At 40.5% G+C, this 26,468-nt stretch overlaps 2 protein-coding genes, 1 long non-coding RNA gene and 1 pseudogene across 5 annotated transcripts; 3 read left to right on the forward strand and 1 right to left on the reverse strand.

Moving 5' to 3' along the window:
• Positions 1-257: 257 nt before the first annotated feature.
• LOC114574006 (uncharacterized) lies at positions 258-25,838 on the reverse strand. Of its 3 annotated transcripts, none has more exons than XM_028606283.1 (9): positions 25,817-25,837; positions 6,532-6,648; positions 2,775-2,920; positions 2,309-2,656; positions 2,108-2,149; positions 1,798-1,836; positions 1,601-1,708; positions 1,386-1,420; positions 258-757 (listed from the first exon to the last, which is right to left on the reverse strand). In XM_028606283.1, exons 3-9 carry the CDS (start codon positions 2,815-2,817, stop codon positions 653-655), a joined length of 720 nt encoding a protein of 239 aa, XP_028462084.1. In that variant the 5' UTR covers positions 2,818-2,920; positions 6,532-6,648; positions 25,817-25,837; the 3' UTR covers positions 258-652. The 3 variants fall into 3 exon arrangements, with proteins under 3 accessions (XP_028462084.1, XP_028462082.1, XP_028462085.1); XM_028606281.1 differs by having other exon boundaries at positions 2,775-3,000; XM_028606284.1 differs by lacking the exon at positions 6,532-6,648 and having other exon boundaries at positions 25,817-25,838.
• On the forward strand, positions 4,540-7,825 carry LOC114545435 (uncharacterized; annotated as a pseudogene).
• Positions 10,597-12,457, forward strand: LOC114545436 (SCAN domain-containing protein 3-like). Its single transcript, XM_028563703.1, has 7 exons — positions 10,597-10,617; positions 10,929-11,091; positions 11,214-11,539; positions 11,637-11,721; positions 11,801-11,935; positions 12,046-12,203; positions 12,317-12,457. The coding sequence occupies exons 1-7, from the start codon at positions 10,597-10,599 to the stop codon at positions 12,455-12,457; spliced, it is 1,029 nt and encodes a 342-aa protein (XP_028419504.1).
• Positions 12,532-13,414, forward strand: LOC114574019 (uncharacterized). The gene is made up of 3 exons (XR_003695012.1): positions 12,532-12,737; positions 12,929-13,085; positions 13,334-13,414. It is a non-coding gene; the product is annotated as an uncharacterized LOC114574019 (long non-coding RNA).
• Positions 25,839-26,468: the final 630 nt, after the last annotated feature.

The raw sequence follows: 26,468 nt of genomic DNA on the forward strand, positions 1-26,468 counted from the left end.
GTGAGAGTGTCCCACTGCTTCAGGCGTCTTTTCACAAGTTTGATAGATGCTCATGTGAAGATAAAGCAGCAGCGTTCAAGTCTGTCCCAAGTGTAAAGATACAGAGACAGATAACTCCCCGTTTGTGACCACAGTTCTAACTGCAACAACGGGCGTGTGGGTGTCAAGACATATTTATTAAAAAAAATAAAATAAAACTATACCAATCTTTTTAAAATACAGAGAGAGAGAGAGAGAGATGAGAGACATGAGTGAAAAGCACTTTGAAAAAGATCATGTTTACTAAATCTTGTTAATTAAGAGTGTTAGGACAGGTACAGTAGGCCTATGCAGTTTGCAGGCAGAGAAAAACTTACATTGGATAGTTTGTATTTGAGTCTTTAGCCTGATTTTGTTGGTGTGTCTTCCATTGTGTGTGGACAAGAAAAGCATGTAAGAAATGGTCTTTCTGTTCTTTGTTAGATATAGCATGTGAGAGAGAAAAATAGTTCAAAAGTAAACTGTCAAACTGGATTGCCACTGTATCTCTGTTTTGTTATTCCTCAAAACTAGTATAGACACACAGCTATTAAGTCAGCAATACAATGTCTAATGATTAATACGATAAAGCATCAGTTTTACTCTGAACAGCTTTTCTCGTTGCTTCCTGAGTCTATCTAGTAGAAGCATACACAACATTGGGCTCCACTTCTCTTGTTTTTCTTGTTTTTGGACGGAAAGCCACAGCTGCGTAGTTCAGCTCTTCAGAGGCCTGGTTCTGTCAAAGAGAATATTCACACTCACTTAAATAATGACTTGACATCATGGGTGATTTTAGACCCATATTTTCTTCTTCTTTTTTCTTTTTTATCAATTTGGGTGCTTCAAGTGAGATAACTTATCGGTTAGGGACAAACAATTACAGGTTCAAAGGGCTTGAAACAGGTGTAATATCCTGTGTGTCTGTCTCCGATGCTATGCACCTGTAACCCAGTCAAGGAAAGGGTTAACAGAAACCTGGTTTGGCCAATCAGAGGAGGTTGTACCAGACTCCCACCTTTGGCTGAGTCTCTATCTGATCTGTCAGAGGGAGAGCAGGAGACGGTTGTGAAGTTTAACGTTGGTAGTCCCTAGAGAAGAAGTTGGTCATTTCATGGCTCAGATTAGAACCCAAGTTGAAACGTAAGCAACTAAAATCACTGAATGTTAGAACATTGTTTTAAATTGGTCAGTATTACTGTGACTTATAAAGTGTCAGGTTTAGTTCCATCACAGTGTTAATAGTGTCAAAAAACGTTAGCTGACGTTGTTGTTCAGTAGCTAGCTCAGAGATTATCGGCTAATTTAACTAATAAACTATTTTAAATGATGAAACAAATAGAAGTAAATGATAAAAGTTGATTCACCTCAGGCTGTTGTGGATTCTGTTCTTCATTGGCAGCTGAATGAAAGAGACAAAACGTCCAATCAGGTCACTGACAATCATTATTCATCATTACTTTGCTCTTATTCTGATTCGGCAAACATTAAATTTTTTATTCTCTCAACATATTCACACAATTAGAGAAGTAATGAAATACAAATAGAAGACAAGATAGGAAGAGTAGCTTTCAGGAAGTACCTTTCTGAAGTTTCCTGATTGTAACAACCAGACCAATGTTGACCATTAAGAGGAGAACAGTCAGAGCTCCCAGGATCAAACTCATCAGCTTTGCTGTTCCATCAGACTCTGCTGAAAGAAAGAGAATAGAATTACTCTGTTTTCATTTACTGACTCAGGAACTGTGAGAACATTCAATCTTTTATGTTGAATCTTACTTTCAGACTTCCTGTCGTCATCATGAGATTCATCGCTGCCTTTTAACAAAATAAAAGATCCATTTACTTTTGATTTTACTTTGAAAAATTGTATCACTCTCTTATTTGGAATATTTTCAAATAGCCGCAGGTGTTCTTTTTGTGCAATTAATAAATTAGCAAATATAGAAAGACATTTATGACTGTTTTTCATTCATTGGCTTGAGAACTGTGAGAACATTAACCAAAGTTAGGATAGACACATTGTTTTTATCTTAAAAGGACTAGCAGTCACTCTGCACAACTAAAGAAATGTGAAAGAGAATCTTACTTTCAGACTTCCTGTCAGCGTCATCATGAGAATCATCACTGCCTTTTAACAAAATCAAGATAAGTTCATGTCTGATTTTACCTTGAAAAATGGTATCACTGTCTTGTTTTAAAATTATGAAATGTGTTCTTTTTTGCCGATTATGATTTCAGAATATATATAAAAAGAAGAAAACAGAACACAGGATTTTTATGATCTTACCATTAACATTTAAGTGTATTGCGCTGAAATTATAACGTCCTTCAATGAAAAATCCACATAAATACAGTCCAGAGTCAGATACATCCACATGTTTGATTTGGAGAAAGAGAGTGAAGAAGGTGGTAATCATGTTGAATCTTCCATTTTGAATTCCATCACTGTATAAAGGTGTTCCTTTAGACCTGGTTATTGTGGAGTTCCAGCTGGCCTTGGTTCTGTTGACCACTCTCAACCAGAGTGTTGTAGCGTCTTGGTTGGACGGGTTAGAGCACGTGAGTGTGACTTCTCCACCCGGCCGACCCTCCACAGTCTCCGTGTGAGACTCAGAACCTGAGACAGAGATCCAGCCTGAAACAAACAGCAGAGACTTGTTATAGGAAGGTAAACAATACCTCTTAATAAATATAATAATAAGCTTTAATGCTGGAAGTAATCAAGTTGAGAGAAAAGTCTTGTTAGTACTTACTGATGCTGCAGAGAATTAAAGCTGTTATCAGGCTCCGTTTCATCGTGGTGCGTATGATCACAGCTCTGTGATGTCTAACTGTGCTCCAGGAAGGCTGCTCTCAACTTCAGAGGTGGAGTCTTTTGTTCTTGTTTATCTAGTTAGGCCTAGCAGGGTGGAGACAGAATGGACAGGTTAAAGAGAGAAAGAGAAAAAGTTGAGGCGGAGAGAAAGAGAAAAGCTGGAGCTAAGAGAGAGAGAGAGAGAGAGAGAGAGAGAGAGAGAGAGAGAGAGAGAGAGCATTAAAAGAGAGTAAAGCCCTGGAGGTTAAGTGCAGCTAAAGAACTAAAAAAGAAATGGTAGCTAACAGAGCTTTATGATGATCAACACAAGTCCAGTCAGGAAATACCACTCCAAAAGTATACACAATCATATATATGAATATTTGTATCTGTAGCCTTAATTATGGAAGTGCAACTGACTCTTTAAACTGAAGAGACTTGGCTGGTTTTTACTATTAGTAAATTGTGAGAGACGATACACATATCTTGAATGACAATTTTAAATTATTACCTTCGGGAAGGAGGTACAGGGTCTTGATGTGCAGGTCTAATCGACTAAAAAACTCCTTTGTTCCTACTGCAATCAAGGCGCTAAATAGAAATGAAATACTGTGAACTGCCTTGTTGCTTTTTTTTTTTTTTTTTTTTTTTTCTTATTTGTTTTAATGGATGCTGTATTGTGTGAATGATCTATTATTGTGTTTTTATGTATTTGGTCATGTGTTTTATGTACTTTGATCATGTTGCTTTGCATGACTAGACTATGCACGGTGTCCAAGACAAATTTTCCAGTGATGGGACTAATAAAGTATAAAGTATTGTGGCTGCTGTTTGAAGTCCTTTTTGTGTGTAGTAATGAAACTAAAATATGTTCTCTTTTTTCCCCAACAAAACAGTATATGTGGTATTTTGTCACTATGAATGTGGAGATAGGCCTGGGCTGACGTTAGATTCCCAGCCTGAATGTAGCTGATCAACAAGCTCTATTTGGAGGTTTTGTATGGAGAGGGAGGGAGAGATGCTGTGCTGCTGCCAGAAGAACCACTGACTGAGTTTACTCTGAGCAAGAAGTCACTAAAAAGGGTCTGACAAGTCTCTAACTGAGCATGCCCACTGTACAAGACCTGACTGGCGACAGAAATCACACTCATTCATTGTCTGGGCCCAAAGCATGCTGGGATATCTCGACACAGACAAAGCTGGCGGTGCGATGGGAAGAACACGCCCCAGAAATGGTAGAACATGCGGCCCATGTACTAAGGCTCAGTCCTTACTGCAGCGGCCCAGCTTCAAGTCTGACCATCGTCCCTTTGCTGCATGTCATCCTCCTCTATCTACCCCCTTTACTGGCTTCATCTGTCCTGTCAATTAAAGACCAAATAGCCCCCCCGCCCCAAAAAAAAAAGCTGCCTCAGGGAAGGTGTCAGCTATTGTTGGTGAATCCGGTGGGTAAATGAGCAGCAGAGGTGAGCTAACCAGACCTACACTGTACTTGAAACGTGTGTAGTCGAGTTTGTCACTACCACCTACGACCCAGTGTGTGTGTGTGTGTGTGTGTGTGTGTGTGTGTGTGTGTGTGTGTGTCTGTGTGTGTGCATGCGTGCGTTCGTACGCAGAGGTCCAGGCTAAGTTTCTCATATCAGTTTTATTTAGCTAGGACAGAGGCCCTTCCAGAGCAGGCACAGGTGATTCAGTGGGCGGGCCCCGACCCACAATGCCAGCCCATGCTGGCATTCTGGGCCGTCCGTCGGGCCCAGTCCACGGACCACAACCCTGGTACCGGTCCCCCCCGTCGCCTCTACGTTCCCCCCAGTGGCAAACCAGGACCTGGGGGCGGCCTTCAGGTGTGGCGTACCGCAACCCCACATCGTGGAGATCCCACCTCCCTTGGGTCGAGTACACCCACAATTCCCTTGTCAGCGCTGCCACTGGGATGTCTCCATTCAGGTTCCAGCCTCCACTGTTACCGTCTTTGGAGGAGGAGGTGGCAGTTCCGTCGGTCCAGACTCATCTCCAGCGGTGTCGATGAGTGTGGAGGGAGGACAGGGCAGCCCTGCAGCGCACTGCCACCCGGAACAAACGCCTGGCAGATCAGCATCGAACACTTGCTCCCAGCTATCGGCCGGGCCAGAGCGTGTGACTCTTCTCCCGGGATCTCCCGCTTTAGTCCACCTCCAAGAAACTTGCCCCCCCGGTTTATGGGTCCTTATCCCATAGAGACTGTTCTGAATCCCACCACCGTCAAGACTACACTCCCGTTCGGCTGGCTGTGAGTTTCTGTTTTGTTGTCTACTTGTTATTTCTGTTTCAGAAGTTCAATGGGAAAGGTATAAATGTGTGTGTGTGTGTGTCTGTGTACTTGTGTCTGTGTACGTGTGTGTGCAAACCATAAATGATAATATCGTGGTGAGGAAAATGTAAACAACAAAAGACAAGCTAAGATTGTTCATGAATATTAAGATAATTTTTGGAGTTTTTATGTCTGTGAAGCATTTTGTAGACTTATTTTTGAAAAGCTCTATATAAAAGTTTTTTTGTAATATTTTATTGGGGTTTTTAACAAACATGGCATCATATAAAACCAAGAAGTATATATATAGCAGACAGCAGATCTGCTCTGGATTAATAAACATTACAGAGGTCAGGAAGGTTAATATCATAGACTAGCTGGTAGAAACACGGAGGTGGAATCAACACACCTTTAAATGAATTAGGCAGTGTATTAGTCATAACTTTAGAGGAGGTTAATGTTCAGTTTTAGTTTGCTTTATCACTGAGCCTTCTATCAGAGGACCAGAGCCATCTGTATTCAGCAAATTTAACAAAAAAAACTCTTACAAATGATTACCATGCTGTGTTCTTAGTGGATTTTAATAAATATGTATGCCTACATGTTATTTGCTCTCTTGTTTCATTGACAAAGGTTAAGCATAAGCGAACTGCAGTCTATGGTAAACTGGTGTTTCCGAAACAGACAAAAACCACGACTTTAAAGTGAGTAAAGGTGTGAGGTGTGAGTACATGATGTTTAACAAGTGATGTTGTCTGTGGTAAATCATTTTTTTCAAGAGTTAAACTCGGCAGTATACGTCACAGAGAGCACGTGATCGTGTTTCCTTCATAATGAATTTGTCGGCCCGTCAAATGCATCCTTGTCTCTGGAGAGGAGACAAAATGCAGATTCTTTTCATTCAGCACGACAATTTGAACACAATGACGTCTCCAAAATTTCTCTGACGGGTTTGTTCTTCGGAAGAGTTGGTGAGTTGTATTTTTTGCAACTTCAAGTTTGAATTTGTTAAGCCACTACTCATGACATTAGTTCTGATATTCCGTTATGTTTTTCACGTGTTAATAAGGTGCATTTGCTTTGTCTCTCCTATCCCAAAACTCTCCTCATCTCTTCATCAAGAGAGTGGTTTAGTATCAGCTAAAACTGGGGATAACTTAACTTTGAGATGTTTCTATGAAGGCGATGTTGCTTCAAGACTTTACTGGTATAAGCAAACTCTGGGACAGAAACCACGGCTCATCTCTACTTATTACAAGTATGAAAAAAATTGAACATTTCATGATGAATTCAGAAACAATCCACGCTTCACATTGGATACTGAAACAGGTAAATATAACTTGAAGATCACAGATATGCGCGTTTCAGACTCAGCTACCTTCTACTGTGCAAGTAATAAATTAATTATTGAATTTTCGGAGGAAACCTTAGTCGATGTAGAAGGTTCAGGTTTGAAGATCCCAGCTACGGTCCATCAGTCAGCATCTGAGAGCATCCAGCCAGGAGGCTCTGTGACTCTGGACTGTACAGTACACACTGGGACCTGTGATGGAGAACACAGTGTTTACTGGTTCAAGAACTCTGAAGAATCTCAGCCAGGACTCATTTACACCCATGGAGGCAGGAATGATCAGTGTAAGAGGAAACCCAACACACACACCTGTGTCTACAACCTGCCGATAAAGAGTCTGAATCTTTCTCATGCTGGGACCTACTACTGTGCTGTTGCCTCATGTGGACACATTCTGTTTGGAAATGGGACCGAGCTGGAGTTAGAAGGTAAGGAATTTTCTAGCAGACATCAATTGATAATTATTAAAGAGTAGAAATTAGCTTCCAGATTTAAGGGTTTGTCTTTGGGGAGTTTTTGTTGCAGCGGAGGTTGTCTCATCTAAACACAGAGTGATATAAAAGCTGCTCTGTAGTGTCTCCTGATGTCCGTCTCTCTACAGATGAGGTGGACTCTCCTGTCTTGGTGTATTTCTTGAGTGGAACTTCGACATTCACCACCATCCTGAGTGTTTTACTGGCTTTCTTAATGTGTATGATGAACAACAGAAACCACTGCCTGTGTGCAGGTTTGTAGTACTATTTGTATCTACAGCATGTACTCACTGATCATGGCGTGGTAGTGAGTTTTTCTGTTTTTCAGATTCCTCTGAAACAAAGATGAACGCATCAAAGACACAGAGAGACGTCACCTGGACTGAATGTGTGTACTTTAGTGTGAAGCAGTAGAGCTGGCCATGTTTTATCTGTGTCTCTGGGTAATACATGATGACCACATTTATCTCACTTTAATAGTGTAATGTAGCGGTTTTGTAAATATGATTTATAAATTTTAACTCTGTATTGCTAAAGCCTCACCTTGCAGTAATCTCATTAAACAAGCTTTTCTTAAGACATAACATGTATCTCACTATATCTCTACATCATTGTGTGTGCAAATGAATACGGTTTGTTCAAATTTGATAATGGCTAATGTGACACTTTGTATCAGGGCTCTGCAATTAATCAAATTTTGATCACAATTTCAACTCCAACGATCACAAAATTATACTGTTTTTTTAAGGGGAATTCAAAAGTTCAATGGGAAATGTATTAATATAGTGTGTGTGTGTGTGTGTTTTGTTTATTTTAAGGGGAATTAAAAAAGTTAAATGGGAAAAGTATTAAGGGAAATTTCACAGTTCTTGGTGTTTTCACTGTTCATTTGTATAAGTGTTACACTGTTTTTTAAGTTCAATAAATGCAACATCCTTCCAAAAGTCAATGTGTAATCATGTTAAATATAATGGTGATTTCAATATTGACCAAACTAATTGTGTGTGTGTGTGTGTGTGTGTGTGTGTGTGTGTGTGTGTGTGTGTGTGTGTGTGTGTGCCAACAAACCACAAAAGGTTATCTTCAAGTGGGGTGCCGAAAATATAAACTATAGCTATACAAAACCAAACTGACTCAAGCTTTATGTGCATTCTATACCAAAAAAATTGTACACAATACAATTCTACTTTAAACTGCTCTGTGGTTTCCAGGTAAGATCACCTCAGATGGTTCTCAGAAGCCACATTGGAAGGAAGCCACATTTTCACAGAGAGGCATTTAGAGAAGTAAAGAGTACAGCTTCTGTACAGAGCAGAGATGTTGTGGTTGACCTTTTTAGAAGTAAACAACACAGATGAAAGAAACCTCCTGACAGCACCTTTAAAACTCTTATTAAAGTGCCCATACTATGAAAAAACACTTTTCCTGGAATTTGGGGTGTTCTTTTGTGTCTCTGGTGCTTCCATACACATATAAACTTTGAAAAAACTCCATCCATGCTGTTTTGAGTGAGATACGGTTTCTGAATGTGTCCTGCCTTCAGTCTCCGGGTGAGCTGTTCAAAATCGGCTCGGATTGTGACGTCACAGTCCGAAACGACGTGCTAACCACCACTGTTAGCTCGTAGCGTTAGCATGCTAACGCTAATGCTGACGCTAGCATCGGAGCTGCCAACTCTCACGCATTGGCCGTGAGACACACGCATTTGATTGGTTTAACACTCTCACACGCCACACCCCCGATTTCTCACGCTTAAGTGTCAACCATAGATGTTGGTTGAGAACGGTGTCAACCCGTGTCAACGGTATCAACCCGGTTGCAAATTTACGAATGCTACTATGGCCAGGCCAAGACCCGCCCTACGAAGCACCTTGATTGGTTGAGGTTAGGCATTTGACCTCGAGAGATAGCCGATTGGTCAGGGGACAGGACCTGTACCAATGGGGTTACGTTACCTTGCGTATGCATGGACGCTTAGCCAATAAATGCTATTGAAGGGCGGGTCTTTTTCCTCACATTTGCGATGCTACTTAAGAAGCCATCCCAGACCCAGCCAGGCGCGCGCATTTCCCCGCCTTCAGGTATGTATCTGAGTATTTGAGTTTATTGAGTATATGCTTTTAAACTTTAAATAACATTTGCTTATACGTTTTTGTGTGAGTTGTTATATATACTAAACACTAGTAGATGATTTCCTCTTGGACCATCAGTTTAAATGGTAGAAAACATGTAACGGTAATGCACGATCCATTGTCGGGTATTATGGCCGTCGGACGGTTGACTCCGCCGAAGTTCATTAATATGACAACTCGTCGGGCATTAACCCGCTTATACCATAATCACTTAACATTTTTAAAACATTAGTTTATATTTTAATTTGTTTTACAATCGAAATCTAAAGTTTATCCAAACAATAACTCCGTTTCTCTGGTTCCGCCTGAGGGTTGAACTAATACCTGGGACAATCAGTCCCATCCAATAAGGTTCGTATGCAAGGCAAACGTTGTTCACTCATACAGGAAATAGGAAAGACCTTAGATACGACTTGCTTCCCTTAGCAACGAGAGATATTTCTAGTCCGCTCAGCTCGTAGAACCGAGCCAGAAAGCTAACGCTATGCTAGCAAGATCCAAAGTCAATAATATCATTGTGTACAGTTGGCAATCACTAAAAATAATTTGACAGTATGTTTAACATTAAGACAAGCTAGCTATCCAGCCATGTCATTGTCCACAAAACAATATAATGACTTTTACGAACTGAACAATTTTATCCGCGATGTTTAATGTTAGGCCGGCCACATACTGGCTGCGTCGCGTGAGTGTGTCAGCTGCGTGGCATGTCAGTTTTTATTTTGGCTCCCAGGTTAGAGTTTACACACTGCCTGCAAAGACAACGTCGGCAGTATTGACTAAAGTATTGATGGCAAAATAGGCTACAGAATATTTCGTTCTGTATTGACAGGTTCAGTATTTGAAAATCAATAATGTTTTTTTTATTTTTTATTAATACATTTAATTATATTGAAACATGTGCTTCAGAAAAATACATGCTGTAACAGAAATTACAAACAGAAAAACATTAGTGTAAATGTATTAAACTAACATGATCATTTAAATTCCTGAAGGTTTCAAGTATGCCCCGCAATAAGGCAAGGCCAGGAGAAAAGAGGAGTAAAGACATTTTGTTTTATTTACTGAAAGATCAGCCACAACAAAAAAGAGCTGCACAACAGACAGAAGAGCAACAGACAGGACAAACCGAACGACAGACAGTACAGCAACAGACAGGACAGACAGAACTGCACCAGATAGATTTGCTTGTTGCTGTTTCTGATTCAGAACAAGGACAGACAGAACGACAGGCAGAAAACCACCAACAGCAGCAGTTTGAGCAGAGGTCGAAGATTAGAGCCTTGTGTGGAGCTGCAACATACAGATGCACCTTCAAGAATGAGTGGACCACAAAATGGCCATTCATCACCAAAGGTAGCCTCAGCACACATTACTGGTGTGCTGTATGTCGTGTGGAAAACACATGTTGCCACCAGGGTGTTTCAGATATTGCGCGACATGTTAAGAGCAAGGGACACCAGGAAAAAGAACGGGCCATTGAATCCACCACTACAATTGACAGATTTTCAATGTCTGCTCCCTCTGTTGGGGGGATGTCAGACCAAGAGGCCAAGGTATGCTATGTTTCATGGTCCTGTCAAGGTTCAAGAGTTTTGTGTAATATACTGTACTGTCATGGTTGATAGTTTTGACTAATTTACTGTCTTTTGGTTTTGTATTTCTGTGTTCTGTTTCACGGTCAGGTTTTCTTAGTTTTACTAAGTCTTAATTTGCCATTGTGGTCAAGTGTAAACATGGCTCTGGTGTCTATTTAAACTCACTTTTTTTCTTACAGACAAGAAGGGCTGAGGTTAAAATGACAGCAACATTAGTTTAGCACAATGTGCCACTTGCGTTAACTGACCACCTGGGGCCTCTTCTGAAGGAGTGTTTCAAGGATTCCAAAACAGCCCAGGAGTACAAGTGTGCCAGAACCAAGAGTTCATGTATAGTTAATGAAGCACTGGCACCACATTTCATGAATGAGTTGGTGGTACAAATGAAGGAAGGGCCATACACCCTCATCACAGATGGATCCAATGACACAGGTATTTCCCAAACTATTGAACATGATGATTTTCTCCTCCACAATAATCTGGCATGATAGCGTTTTTTAAACATGTATATAAGAAGATGGGAGGCTTTATTTGCTTACATGCTGTCATTGCAGGTGTAGAGAAAATGAACCCCCTGACTGTCCGGATGTTTATGAATGATAAAGTTGTCCACCTCTTCCTGGGGATGTGTACTACTAGCGGAACAAGGTGTGGGACAGCAGACATCATCTTCAGCAAGATAAATGCCACCTTAGCAGAAAAGGCTATCCCATGGCAAAACTGTGTGGGTCTCTCTGTGGACAATGCTGCTGTGAACATAGGTTCAAAGAATTCCATCGCATCCAGAATCCTGAAAGAACACTCCAGTATTTACGTTCATGGTTGCCCATGTCATATAGTCCACAACACCGCTAAAAGAGCTGGGATGGGATTTTTGGACGTGAGTATAGGCCTAATTGTACTTTACATACAACTTTATTTTTGTCTACTGATACATGCATTAACTGAATGTTTACGGTCTGATTCATATATTGCAGGTGTCCAAATTTGATCTGGAGGACTTGTTGGTTGATGTTGGCTACTGGTTCAAGGGTAGCACAAACCGAAAGGGGTACTTGACAGGTATGCACTTTTGACAATACCAATTATATATTGAAATGTTTTTGAATACATATGATTTATTATGAAATGTATGTGACAGAATTTTGTGAGCTCCATGAAGCAGAGTATATGGAGATCCTTCTGCATGTCTCCATTCGTTGGTTGAGCCTTGAACGCTGTCTAACCCGGATTCTGAGGCTATATGAACCTCTGGCTAGCTACTTCAAATCTGCTGGTATAATCCGTCATGCTATTTTCATTATGCAGCTACTACAAATACTACAGAATTGTTAACTGTACACTTATGATATTGAAAACCTTGTTTTTAAAATTTTTTTATTCAAGATGATAATCAGGCGAGGTTCAGGAGACTTCAGAAGGCATTCTCTGACCCCATGACGGAGGTGTACCTACTGTTCTTTCAGGCTACCATACCAGTATTCACCTCATTCAACCTCCTGCTCCAGAGAGAACAGTCCTCAATATTTTTGTTACATGATGAGGTACAATGGGAGGTTGGTATATGCTTCTGCTGCTGTTGTTTTTTTTGTGCTGCTTCTGGGAGCTTATGCGAGTTTCACCCATTGTTTTACACATGTAAATGTTTGTGTTGTAGATGATGAACTTCATTCGCAAGCTGTGCGCCAAGTTCATGGTGCCTGCAGCGCTGCAGGAAGACAAACCCCTCTTGCTTTTTAAAGAAAAGGCAAACCATTTGCCAGGTCAGTGTTTGATCATTATCTATCATTACTTTTAATACTTCTAATTTTACAATTGATGAGGTCAGATTACAGGGGAACGCTGAATATTGGATTCACCACCAGGGTGAAGCTCAACAAGCTACTGGATGATGGAGACATCACGCCAGAGCAGATGGAGCAATTCCATGAAGCTGCCTTGGCGTTTCTGACCTATGCTGTGGACTATGCTCTAAAAAAGCTGCCCCTACAAGAGCCACTGCTCAAGCACGCCAAGTTTGTTGATTTTCGGCAGAGGTTGGAATGTGGCGTAGAAGATGCCCTTTACTTTGTTGAGAGGTTAGGTTATTTTTTTCAGCAATTTCTGCTTGTTATCTGAGAGTAAAACACCAAATTCAATACAAAGGCATTAACACCAGAATTGTGACTCTATGCACATGAGCCTTCCCTAAGTGGCTTCTTTTTTTAAAAACTTATTTGCTCCTTTGGGTTGATGACCATATATCAAAAAAACTGCTTTCTTAAATTAGGTTTCCCAACCTGCTCCCCTACCATGGGCCTCAGGAGTATAACCTACTCAGTGACTAGTTCCTGGAATACCAGACTATGCCAATACCACCCCTGCAGGTCCCAGAGGAAATTGAGATGGAGAGCTTCTGGGCTGAAATGGCTACCCGAAAACACAAGGTAAGAATTATTCTTCACCAAGAACACAATGGAATTACACTATGCATTATTGATTTTTTCTATTTTTGTGTCACAGTGTGTGTGTGTGTGTTGCTGTATATACAAAGTATCATATAGATGCATGCATTGTTTTCTTAATAGACAGAATTAATTATGTATCAACCTATACTTATCTATCAAGGACAAAAAACAACAACAATACTACTTGAGAGCTTATTTCCACTGTGTTCTTGGCTCATTCTTCACAGGTGACTGGTTTAAGCCTGTTCCCAAGGCTTGCCACCATTGCCAAGATTGTCCTGGTGCTCCCCCATTCAAATGCTGATGCGGAGAGAGTGTTTTCTGTGATGGGACTAAACAAGACCAAGACCAGAAACAGCCTTGCCCTGGATGGCACCCTGTCATCAATAATGACAATAAAAATGGCTGGCCTGGAGCCCTGCTTCAAGTGGGAGCCCACCCCCAGCAATCATCAAGGCCTCTAAGAAGGCCACAGTTCAGTATAACAAGGCACACAGATCTTAAAGGTCCCGTGTGTAAAGTGTTAACTTGTTCAAAATCTGTGTAGCCCATTCACAAACTTCATGAATATTTACCTCCACCATCAATTCCAAGTATTCTTATTGGCTTGACATTTTGCATTTGCATGAACTGGGATAGACGCTCCATATTCATGCGCCATCTTAAAATATGTTAGCTGTTAAGGGACATAGAGGACATACTGCTCCGCCTTTCGCGTTTTCTCTGTTACATGATAAACTCACAGCTGCTGCTAATGCTGCTAATGGGTATCATAGCTTCCCGGCCCCGGCAAGTTTGAAGAAGGAAACATGGAGGACCACACGTATTCAAAATTCAAATTTCAGGAACAGGAGTCTTCTTCTTTGCCCACAAAAAGAAAAAAGATATTGAAAAGAGCAAGAGACCGGCTTTTTGAAGCATGTAGGCTATCGTAGCTGTAATACGTACTTTGAACTGCGTGTTGCAAGAGAGTTGATTGTGATATATGATCTCAACACTAGATGGGAGAAATTCCTTTTAAAGGTCCTATGACATGCTGTTTTTTTAGATGCTTTTATATAGACCTTAGTGGTCCCCTAATACTGTATCTGAAGTCTCTTTTATATAGGCCTTAGTGGTCCCCTAATACTGTATCTGAGTCTCTTTTATATAGGCCTTAGTGGTTCCCTAATACTGTATCTGAAGTCTCTTTTATATAGGCCTTAGTGGTCCCCTAATACTGTATCTGAGTCTCTTTTATATAGACCTTAGTGGTCCCCCAATACTGTATCTGAAGTCTCTTTTATATAGACCTTAGTGGTCCCCCAATACTGTATCTGAAGTCTCTTTTATATAGACCTTAGTGGTCCCCCAATACTGTATCTGAAGTCTCTTTTATACAGGCCTTAGTGGTCCCCTAATACTGTATCTAAAGTCTCTTTTATATATACCTTAGTGGTCCCCTAATACTGTATCTGAAGTCTCTTTTATATAGACCTTAGTGGTCCCCTAATACTGTATCTAAAGTCTCTTTTATATATACCTTAGTGGTCCCCTAATACTGTATCTGAAGTCTCTTTTATATAGACCTTAGTGGTCCCCTAATACTGTATCTGAAGTCTCTTTTATATAAACCTTAGTGGTCCCCTAATACTGTATCTGAAGTCTCTTTTATATAGGCCTTAGTGGTCCCCTAATACTGTATCTAAAGTCTCTTTTATATAGACCTTAGTGGTCCCCTAATACTGTATCTGAAGTCTCTTTTATATAGACCTTAGTGGTCCCCTAATACTGTATCTGAAGTCTCTTTTATATAGACCTTAGTGGTCCCCTAATACTGTATCTGAAGTCTCTTTTATATAGGCCTTAGTGTTCCCCTAATACTGTATCTGAAGTCTCTTTTATATAGACCTTAGTGGTCCCCTAATACTGTATTTGAAGTCTCTTTTATATAGACCTTAGTGGTCCCCTAATACTGTATCTGAAGTCTCTTTTATATAGGCCTTAGTGGTCCCCTAATACTGTATCTGAAGTCTCTTTTATATAGACCTTAGTGGTCCTTAGTGGCCTTGACCTGTGTGCGGCCACGGTTGTAGCTCTATTTCCTCATGGGCGTGCCAAATTATCTGGGCAGCTGTGGGCGGCAGGCAAAAGCAGAGAAAGGGGAGGTAACCTTGCTCCTTATGAGCTCATAAGATTCAAGAACGTTGCTCTAAAAATGTATAAATGTATGTTTAAATGTAGGCCCGCATAGTGCAGCTCTCAGTCTCCTGGCTGTCATCCTGCTGCACTAACTGCATCATTCCCAACTGTAAGTGTGTTCTCTATTATCACTTCTAATACACCTCTCAGCACAGCCACTCTGGCAAAGTATCAGCTGCCAAGTTAAGATATGCATGCAAGGGCAAAACAACAAGAATATCCTGCTGCTGCAGTTACTGCTCAGTTATTAATTGATTTTACTTTTATTTTAATAATTAGTTATAAAAGTCATACCCATTTTTTTGCCACTTTGTACGCACTGACTTTAGTTATTTTTGTCCCTGGCAATACAAAAACGAAAGTAAAAAAATGTTCTAGGTGTTTTAAAGCCTGGTGTTTGTGTTTCTTGTGCTGTCATGTTTTTCAGTTAATACAATGAAGCAGCAACAAGATTGTTAGGATATTAAAATTAATATCCTCTAACTGCGATTCTAAAAAAAAAAAACACCATGACACACAAAAGTTAAGAGAATTCCTGTGCATATTACAATTTATTTTAATAAAATATAAGTTATGAAATCAGACAGTTTTGTTGCCAGAACCAAAAATGATACTAATAATTTGTCTCGGAACAGATGCATATAATGTAATATATATTACTCATATTAATGTTTAATAAAACTCAAAGTGAGTTTCATGCCATGGGAACTTTAAAGACAATGTACACTTCTTGTATTTAAGTTATTGGCTGCATGTAGTTTGAATGTTAAAATAACATGAACTTTATTTCAAAGTAAACATGCACAAAATGAGCCATGCTGTGTGTTTTGTCTTGCTGTTGGTATTTTTCAGTCTATTTTCTGCTGGACCTTGATTGAAGAATGAATTTCCCTCCCTGCCTAATCTAATGATGTTTGTCCCCCTGGTGTCCAAAACTTTTTATTTTTATTTATTTAATTTTGAAGGATTAGAATTTATGTAAATCAGTGGTTCTCATTCTTTATATATAAAAGGTAATAATGCTGAAAGTTGCTTTGTACGCAGCTAATTTTGGTTGGCCCCACCAAATCTCACTCCAAGGGTTTTTGAAAAGTTGGCAGCCCTGTAGCATGCTACCTCGTTCTCAATAGCAAAGCACTGCTACAACACACACAAGTTCACCATAATCTCCAAAAGAACTACTTCCATGTGCGCCCTCATTTACAAGTCTCCAAGCTAATCCTGCCTTATAACTGACTGAAGTTGGAGAAACAGGCTCTCTTTTACTGTCTCTAGAGTTAGCTAGCTGACATGATCTACATCTGAGCTACTGCGCATGTGCGAGTGCAATCAAAGATAGTACAGAAGAAGAAGATGAAAAGAGGTCCCACTCTGTAGCTAAAACAGAAACCAGGTGAAAAGAGGATCTGCAGCAGTGAGAGAGAGCTGTGCAGTACAACAAAAATATGGTGTTTTTTGAAAATTAAACCATGTAAACATATTCTGGTACAACCTTAAAATACAGTTACGAACCTGAAAATGAGCATAATATGGGCGCTTTAACTTGTTTTCAGGGCAGGCAATCATTTCATTTGTTAAGGATTTGATCAGATATGTCTGTAAATGTTGGTTTTCAATAAATATGTAAATAATGTATGGAACTTTACAATAGCCTATAACTTTGAGGGGACCGGTGTTAAGATCCAAACCACATCTTTTTTTCTAATCTTAACTCGACAGTTTGGTGTCTAAACTAAACCGCAACGAGCGACCGGCACCTCACTGTAATTTTGTAGTTTACCACACAAATTGTTGTGCATACGTTTTCGTATGATATCATAAGATCCATTCCATAAGAATGCGTTGAACTGTGATATGTACTCAATGCAACGGTGTTTGCAGCTGCTTGGAGGATCCCATCACACACAGATCACACACAAAGATCAAATGTAATGCCTTATCTTAGTATGGCTGCATATTTGCCAGACTGACCAACAACATAGCTGTTGTCGGTCAGTCTGAACAGCGCAGTGATGCTATTTGTTTGACAGAATTGGACAGAACTGCTAAAAGAAAGCCTAGGCCTTGCTGTATCTTGGTGTCCCCGCCTTCATGAACCAACAGCAGACCTTTCTCATGATCAACATGTTTGGTTTGTGTAGCTTGGTTCCTGTGCATGTGCCTTTCATGTCAACATTCTAAGTGACACATTCTACCTTTACCAGGATGCGATATTACGAATCCCACTATGGCCACGCCAAGACCCGCCCTTCAATAGCATTCACACATTACTATTGGCCAGGCGTCCATGCTTACATGTACAGGTCCTATCCCCTGACCAATCCCCTAACCCTAACCTTAACCACTCGAGGTGAAATGCCTAACCCCAACCAATCAAGCTGCTTTGTAGGGCAGGTCTTGGCGTGGCCATAGTGGGATTCGTAATTTTGCTACCAGGATCAGAGTGATCTGTCAGAAGGTTGGTTGACAGGCGATCTCTCACTGAGTACTGAGAATCTCATCACGGTTTTACTGTGCTACTGCGTCGATTATCATTTCTTCAACGCCAAAAATACAGCTTGCTTCTGTATTTCTGTGCTAAACAGAGAAGTATGGCCCTCCGCCAGGAACCGACAGTTATGGGTAGCAACCAGGATGAAATGAGGGTGAGCCTACAGGCCATCACCCAACAGCTGAAGACCCTGCACCACCAAATTCACAAGGGCCAGAGACCGTTCAACGGCTGGGAAAATTTGGAGGAAATATTCACCGCAGGGAAGACAGAGGAAACCGCTGCAAAGAAGAAATGTGACTACCTTCGAAAAGACGTGAGGGAGTTCAGCGACAAGGTCAAAAATTACAGTACTATTGAAGCTTTGTATAAAGAAACCAAAGCGTCAAATGTGGCGATGGACCTGCAGCGTTAGCGTTAGTGGTCTCAAAAACTGGCTCAACAACTTTGATGAAGTCAAAGAAGAATATGAGGCCGTGAGGCAAGAGAACGATGAGCTGCAGAGTGAGATTCGCTACCTGCAGGATGAACTCCAAAATGAGACTAGTGTGGACATAATGTGTGCTGCATTAAAACGGCAGACAGAGGCGATGAGCCAGCAAAATACCGCCCTGCAAAGACAACTCCTGGAGCTCAAGGAGAGGCATCAGCAATCCTATAACGATGCAAAAGCAGAGAAAGAGGCGATTAGCCAGCAGAATGAGGCTTTGCGACATCAGATTCAGGAGATGCATGAAGAGATCGAGAATGATAACAATTTGGAGGAAGAGATCGAGGCCGTGAAGGCATTAAATCAACACATGAGCTGTGAAAACGCTGCCTTGCTGCAGGAACTCCAGGCTCTCAAAAATAAATTGGACAATTTAAACATCTGGTGTGACATGTGCAAGGAAACATTGGACCGCATGGGCGTTTTGAAGAAAGACAATGACAATTTGAATCAGCAAATCCAAGTCGTAAACGACCAGCTCAGGATTAAAAGACATTTAAAGGACAATTATGTAGAACTGGAAGCTGAAGAGAAAGTTCTGCAGGCACAAAACCGAGCCCTGGGTAAAACCCATTCTGATGGTTTTAAGAAGCTTCTGAATGAACAAGACTGGAAGCACAAATACGACGTCCTGAAACAACAGACAGACGCCTTGACGCTCCAGAACTACAAAGCCACGGAGGAAATCCAAAATTTCAATGAAAACCTCAGCGTTTTGAATGCCTTTAAGGTGAATTATAAATCACTGAAGGCAGAACCAGAACAACACTCTGCAGAAAGAACTTCAGAAGCTGGAGAAAAAGTTCTCCAAAGAAGAAACTCTGGAGGAAAGAACCAACGAGTTGAAGTCAGAGAACGAAGCTGTGAGCCAAGAGAACAGCGCTCTGCAGCTTAAAGTTCAGGAGCTCGGTGACACACTCCGAGGTGAGAGCGTTTGGGCCAACACATACAACTCCCTGAAAGTGGAAAAGAATACCTTGAACCGGCTGAATAAAAACCTTCATAAAGAATGAGAGAAAGTTAATAAAAAGGCGGAAAAAGAAAAAGCTCTGGAGGGGAAGTGTACGGCGATGAGGTTGAAGACAGAAAACAACCGCAGACAACAGGACTCCCTGACAGAACAAATCAGCACCCAGATGTGATACTGTGGTGTCATATTTTAGTAGCATGGAGTCCCCCGTACCAAACACACTTTCTTAATTAATTCTTAATATTCCTAAAACCTTCATCAATCCATGCAGTGATGCAGTGAGTCCTGTGGTTCCCTCCCACACCAAAAAAACATTCCTAAAGTGGCCTCCATTCCTAAAAAGTTAAATTCCTGCAGTGACTGCATGAGTTTACACCCGGGTTCCTCCCTCATCAATCTTCTTAATTTGGCTATTCATTAATAAAAAAGAAGAAACAAAATCTATATACAGTTGTGTCATGTGTAAATATAAATTAAGTTTCTAAAGTTTTGATCTGTCTCTCCTTATGTACTGTCAGAGGTTGATTTTAACAGATGTTTGTTGTTTTAAGGCCCCTACGTCATCTATCAACGTCATCAACGTCGGCACTAGGATAAGGCAGTGGTTAGGGTTGGGGTTAGGGTTAGATGACTTGAAGTCAACGGTCACAGCGCTGCCTTGAAGTCGACGTTGGGGGCTTAAAACACCATTGAGCACTTTAATAATAATAATAATAATAATAATAATAATAATAATAATAATACATTTAATTTGTAATGCACTTTATATTTACGCAAAATCCCAAAGTGCTACATGATAGTAGTAAAAAAAGAAACAGCTCAGAAACACGCTTAACATTGTTTTATCATCTTCATACTTTGTCTTCTGTTTGGGGTTTTCGAGTCCCCAGCTGTAAAACTTTAAATAAAGTTAAATTAAATTAAAAGTCTAATTGCATTAATGGTATTTGGGTTTACGATGGTCTGTTTTTAAGAAGGTCAGAAAAAAATAGACCTAACCACAACCAACGGCTGTTTTCTCAAAAGGTTTTGTTTCTCATACTCTGAGCGAGAAGTCTACTTTAGTAGAACTACCATTTCAATCAGGAGAGACTTGTTTGCAGATATGCAAAGGTTTACTGTACATAAGCATATGAAAATGTACAGTCTTTGGAGCTTAGACTCCATTGTTATCAAATAACTTTTAAAGGGGTAAGGAAGCCAAGACAATCCCCCGATGGAGTCTAGACACTGGAGGTGGTGGCGAAGGAGTCATGGAGTGATAAAAAGAGATATCCAAAATGACCTAAAAACCTTTGACTAATGTGTCAACAACATGAAACAAGAATTGGAAACCTGGCTTCATCCAAAGTTCACATTGCTGGTCTAGAAATGGATGCAAATTAGCGCATATTTAATTAGATCATGCTTGTGCAATGTGCATATTAAAGACTACAATTTCAAAACACTTAATGAATAAATAAAAAATTGTTCTGAGATAGTTTAATGGTGATAAGCATTATTTTTACCCTATTCTTGTGTAGTGCCTTGCCTTATTGAGGCTCTAAAAAACATAATAATGTAACATTCATATAGACAAGAGAGTGGTATTAATCTTCTCAATTAATTCTCAACAAAAAGCAAATACACATTTTTTTCAAATTTTCCTTCAACCTGTTATCAGAAATTGCATTTATTAGAGTGAGTCCACACAAATTACAAAAAGCACAATTCATTGTTTACATCAAATGGTATCTACCATGTAGATGAATCGATGGGTCCCAGTTTTGTAATATTACTCTCTTGAGATTTCTGCCTTCCCTGCAATGCACAACCCGGTCTCACGTCAGTTTGTGTAAATGTCAACTTTATTCTTAATCTATTGATACGTGTTCACGGAGAAATTTTTCTCGTTTTTTACATGTAAATGTCACGTTATTTTCTCGGGGAAAGGACGCTCCATAAGCCGGGAGGCGCCCGCGTGGCGGCCCGCTGGGCACACGCTTGATGAGGCGGCCGAAAAGGACGCTTCATAAGCCGGGAGGCGCCACAAAAACGGGATGGCGGAGGTTGGGTTTAGGAAAAACCTTACGGGGAAAGGGTGCCTTAAATGCCGGGAGACGCGCCACAGTAACACGCGGGACAAAACGCCAAAGCACCACACGCGGGACGCGATCCCCGCTCGCCTGGGTGAAAGTCCTGTGTTGTTTCACCCATCCACCACCCCGATCAACCTCCCTATGCAGATTTTCGGCTTTTTATATTACTCCCTACCATTTTCGTGCTGTGGCCACAAAATATGCTTCCCATTGAAATACATTACTTCACATTTTCGGGTTGTCCGCCACGTAAAAAACGACAAAAACGTCTCCGTGAACACGTATCAATAGATTACAATAACGTCACATTTACACGAACTGCCATGAGACCTGGCTGGAATGCAATAAGGGGGGAAAAGAATAATTTATTAAAAAGAATCAGCAGATGCATGTATTTAAAAAAAAATAAAAAAGTGTTCCTGTTATAGGTTTAAGTCTTCAAGTGGGGTGACGAAAATATAAACTGCTATACAAAACCAAACAGACTCAAGCGTTATGTGTATTCTATGCCAAAAATGAGTTGGATGAAAACCAGTAAAATCATATTAAGATAAATACAGTTCTACTTTAAACTGCTCTGTGGTTTCCAGGTAAGATCGCCTCAGATGGTTCTCAGAAGCCACATTGGAAGGAAGCCACATTTTCACAGAGATGCATTTAGAGAAGTAAAGAGTACAGCTTCTTTACAGAGCAGAGATGTTGTAGTTGACCTTTTTAGAAGTAAACAACACAGACAAAAGAAACTTCACACCCATTCTACTCATCACTGGCCTGAACAGCACAGTGACGCTCTTTGTTTGACAGAATTGGACAGAACTGCCAAAACAACATGGAAAGCCTAGGCCTTGCTGTATCTTGGTGTCCCCGCCTTCATGAACCAACAGCAGACACTTCTCATGATCAACATGTTTGATTTGCATAGCTTGGTTTCCATTAGTGAAAAGTAAAATGGTCCAACAACGGTAAATGTCTAGCATCGTGATCATGACCTGCCAAACATGACGTGACACGATACGTATGGGTGTGACATTATTATCAAACTCCCACAGTATACTGCCCTGCAAAGGCAAAAGACCTTAAAGCCCATGTTGCAGGGTTTATTTTCTAACGATTTTTTGCAATTTGCTTGTTGGTAATAAACATTTAAACTGTTACCCAACAACATCAAATACAATGGATATCACAAAACGGAATAAAATACGAAAAAGTAGTACTTTTTTACAGTGGTTTCTCCTTTCCCCCACAATGCATTGCATGACGTCACGTTGGGGAGACGACAGGCGAAAGCCCCGTCTCGGTTCACTGTCCCGGTCACGGTTTCTGCCACTAATCTGGCAAAATATGGCTTTTGGTCTCGACCGAGTCAATGTGTCTTTATTACGTGTATAATAATATTGGGGGGGGAAGTGAAAGGCAGCTTGGACGGGGATGTTGTTCGGCTTTTCACAAGTTTAAACAGCTAGCTAACGCTACGCCGACGTTTGCTAACGTTAGCGCAAAAGTGTTAGCTTAGACTGCTAGTTAAATACTGGTATTACAACTGCCTTCGGAGCTACGTCCACGCTGTCAACACAAGACATGTGGCGTTAGTGCTCCTTTTGTGCCATACTTTTATTGAATGAAATATTAAGCTTCGCTCCTACGAAATAGGTGTTTTTTTGTAACATTACACACAAAGCTAACTGGCTATAGTTAGCCTGTACGTATGCTAGCGGGATTAGCTAACGTTGCGTAGCCAGCCAGCAACTTCGGCAATCGGCAGTAGTTTTGGCGAGCTAACCGCGACAGTATGTTGCCCACATCAACCTCTGCTGTTAAAAGCAGTCAATCTGCAGTGATGTTTTGAAATGGAGACACATGGATGTGTTAGCTATCGAGGTTAGCTCGCCGAAGCTGCTTGCTGGCTATGCAACGTTAGCTAATGTCCGCTAGCATACGTACAGGCTAACTATAGCCAGTTAGCTTTGTGTATAACTAACAAAAAACATCTCGTAGGAGCGAAGTTTAACGTTTCATTCAATAAAGTTATGGTACAAAAGGAGCACTAACGACAAGTCTTATGTTGACAACGTGGACGCAGATATAGGAAACTCCGAAGGCAGTTGTAATATTTACCTAGCCGGCTAGACTAACGCTGTTGCGCTAATGTTAGCGAAACGTCGGCGTAGCATTAGCTAGCTCTCTGAACTTGTGAAAAGCTGAACAGCATCCCCATCCAAGTAATAAATACACACCAGGCAAATATGTTGTTACTGGAGCTAGTAGGCTACCATCAAAACGTGAGATATCTAATCATGCTATCAATCATATTTATGTGTTTACAACCATCGGGGATTTCACAGTTGGGACTGGCAAGTTAGCACATAGCTAGCACGATGCCTTGTATTTTCTAGATCTAGATAAGTTTACCGGTGCTTATCTGAACTTACGACATGATCACTGTCACTAGATATAAATAAAACATTGACTTTCACTTGGTGCTGTTCACTGACAGTAAAAACACATCTTCCTCATCCCAGTCAGTCACCATAGTTCTAGTACTAGGCTGATACACGTCTCCCCAACGTGACGTCATCACCGAATTCCGGAAAAAAAAAAACACTAATACCAAAAACGACAAAAACCTGACAAAAACTGGCCTTTAACACTATTTGGAGACATTTTTAACAATGATATACATATATTGAGTGCTATATGTACCTATTAATCAACAGTGGTGGTTAACCTGCAACATGGGCTTTAACTCGCTAGAGTGTGAAACTGAGAAAAATGACTGTTTTTTCCAGAGAAAAGTATTAAAGGTAGGACTCCCAAAATTCGACAACTCGTTGTTATAATGAAGAAATGTTTCTTGTTTTGAGCTCAAAATTGACCTTTGACCCTTGTTTGGCAGTTACTGTACTCTGCCTTTGTATCATGTGCCAAAAATAAGGAGTCGTGCAAAGGCAAAAGGCAGTAACTGACATATAATCAATATTTGCTTACATCCATTATAAGAACCCCTAACCAAGGTCTAGTCATCATGGTATTTGTTTTTAAATTATATAGAACAGTGGTTCCCAACCTTTTTTCCTTGGCGCCCCCCCTACTCATGTCTAAGAAAAGCTGAGCCCGCCACCCGAAGTTGAGGTAACTCTCGAGATAGAGCCTTACTTTCTTTTTTGATACAGAGGAGTTATCAGCACTGTTACGTTTCTCCGCCATGTTTCATTCATAAAATAGTGACGCCGTGGCGGCAGGAAAAACGAGGACACAACAAAATATATAGTTTTCATACAGACTTTTGTATACATTATATATTCTAGTGTATTATCATAATTTGTTTAACATGTGCAAATTTTTTTTTTTACCTCAACCTCAAACCAGGTAAAGACTTGCGCCCCCGTGATCTTTGCCGCCCCCCTGAGGGATTATTGTAAGGACCTTTTCCTGAACCCAACCGTCCCGTTCTTCCCACATGTCACGGAACCGTAAGCCCACCCATGACCTTTTCCTTAACTTAAGGGGCCGTGTTTATTTAAAAGAATTCTTCCGTGGACCATCACGGAATTTTCGGCGATCCATGTTCATTTCACAGAATTCTTCTGTGTGCCCATCACGGAATCACGATTCTGTGAAACTGCCAAAGATTTTGAGTTAAGGGGCCGTGTTCATTACACGGAATTCTGTGAGATCAAGTTGTTGCTATGGATACTATCTTCCATGGATTATATCGGTTTGCATGGAAAGGTAGGATGCCTGTGTATTTAATAATTGGTTTTTAGCGGAACATTCGAAAACGCTTAATGTGAAAAAGTTTAACATTGTTTAATGTACCTAAACAATGATCAATCATCACCATATTTCTCATGGCCATATCTTGTCATTAACACTTAAGCCTGTCAATAAAACTAAACCAAAATCCAACGATTATTGAAGTTATCTCACATTAATGTTTTCCTCTTCATTGGTGCCTATGGCAAGGAAAAATCTTAACGTGGTGTTGGGACCATCTGAATGTTGGGAAGAGCGATGCTGTTACTGTAGAAAGATGGCAAGTCAAACGTGTACGTATTCGATCATATAATGAAATGGTTATTTCTTGTTGTGCGGTGGGTTTCTGTAGGCTTTGTATTATGTCTGGTTTGAGTCATTGTGTTAACAAGGGGAACACACTTCTAAGGTTCCTTCGATATTTAAAGCGTAACTCTCATCAAAATGCATCCTAGGGTATTTTTGTGAATGTACGTGAGTTTAGTTTAAAAGCATATTTAGGACTGAATCGCCACTTTTAAGATTCCCCATATTCTCGTTTTTGGGTTATATGGCCTTTTGAATGGGAGAGCTAGGGGCACTCTCATGCTAGTCTCAAAATAGCTATTTTCGAAATACTAAGAAGGCTGGACACAACATGAAACTTTGCTTCAAGTATCACCAGGAGCTCTACACCCGAACGCAAGCATTGACAACATTCTTTGTGTACCCAGAGTTTACTAAACAGAAAGTTTTTGAGCAACTCACCGCAGCTGTTGTTGTTTCCGGCCACTACCACACCTCGGCAGTCAAAACGAGTCGATATCCGAATGCGAAGGAACACACTCCATATAAGGCTCCTTTTTCAACTACGAGGTCAATATTGTTTTTCAATAACGACAAAACAAGGACTTATCCGTGCATTTATATGGAACTAAGCTTTAGGAGCTTTCCGTCTTCACTCTCCTCCCTGTTACGTTGCATTCGGAAATCGATTGTTTTTGACTGATAAAATGGCTGTGGCCGGAAACAACAAGAGCTACGGTGAGTTGTTCAAAACCTCTCTTTTTAGTAAACTCTGGGTACACAAACAATGTTGTCGATGCTTTCGTTAAGGTGTAGAGCCCCTGGTGATACTTGAAGCATAGTTTCATGTTGTGTCGAGCCTTCTTAGCATTTTAAAAATAGCTATTTTGAGGCTAGCATAAAAGTGCCCCTATCGCTCCCGTTCAAAATGCCATTTGACCGAAAAACGAAAATACAGTAAATCTTAAAAGTGGCGCTTCCGTCCTAAATATGCTTTTAAACAAAAGTTTGACTCAGGTACATTCACAAAAAGACCCTAGGTTGCATTTTTGCGAGAGTTACGCTTTATGTATCACAAACTGGCCCATATTAAATCACTCAACGTAGAGCTAGC

The sequence above is a fragment of the Perca flavescens genome, chromosome 19 (assembly GCF_004354835.1).
Source record: "Perca flavescens isolate YP-PL-M2 chromosome 19, PFLA_1.0, whole genome shotgun sequence".
Classification (NCBI taxonomy): domain Eukaryota; kingdom Metazoa; phylum Chordata; class Actinopteri; order Perciformes; family Percidae; genus Perca; species Perca flavescens.

Excerpts from the sequence above, each read along its gene's own strand:
- LOC114574006 (XM_028606284.1), bottom strand. The coding sequence starts at position 2,817 with ATGAAACGGAGCCTGATAACAGCTTTAATTCTCTGCAGCATCA. Across the intron at positions 2,150-2,308 it reads AATACACTTAAATGTTAATG|GCAGTGATGATTCTCATGAT; the intron begins GTAAGATCATAA and ends TTTTGTTAAAAG. Across the intron at positions 1,837-2,107 it reads CGCTGACAGGAAGTCTGAAA|GCAGCGATGAATCTCATGAT; the intron begins GTAAGATTCTCT and ends TTTTGTTAAAAG.
- LOC114545436 (XM_028563703.1), top strand. The coding sequence starts at position 10,597 with ATGTCAGACCAAGAGGCCAAG. Across the intron at positions 10,618-10,928 it reads TGTCAGACCAAGAGGCCAAG|GAGTGTTTCAAGGATTCCAA; the intron begins GTATGCTATGTT and ends CCTCTTCTGAAG. Across the intron at positions 12,204-12,316 it reads TATTTTTGTTACATGATGAG|ATGATGAACTTCATTCGCAA; the intron begins GTACAATGGGAG and ends TTTGTGTTGTAG.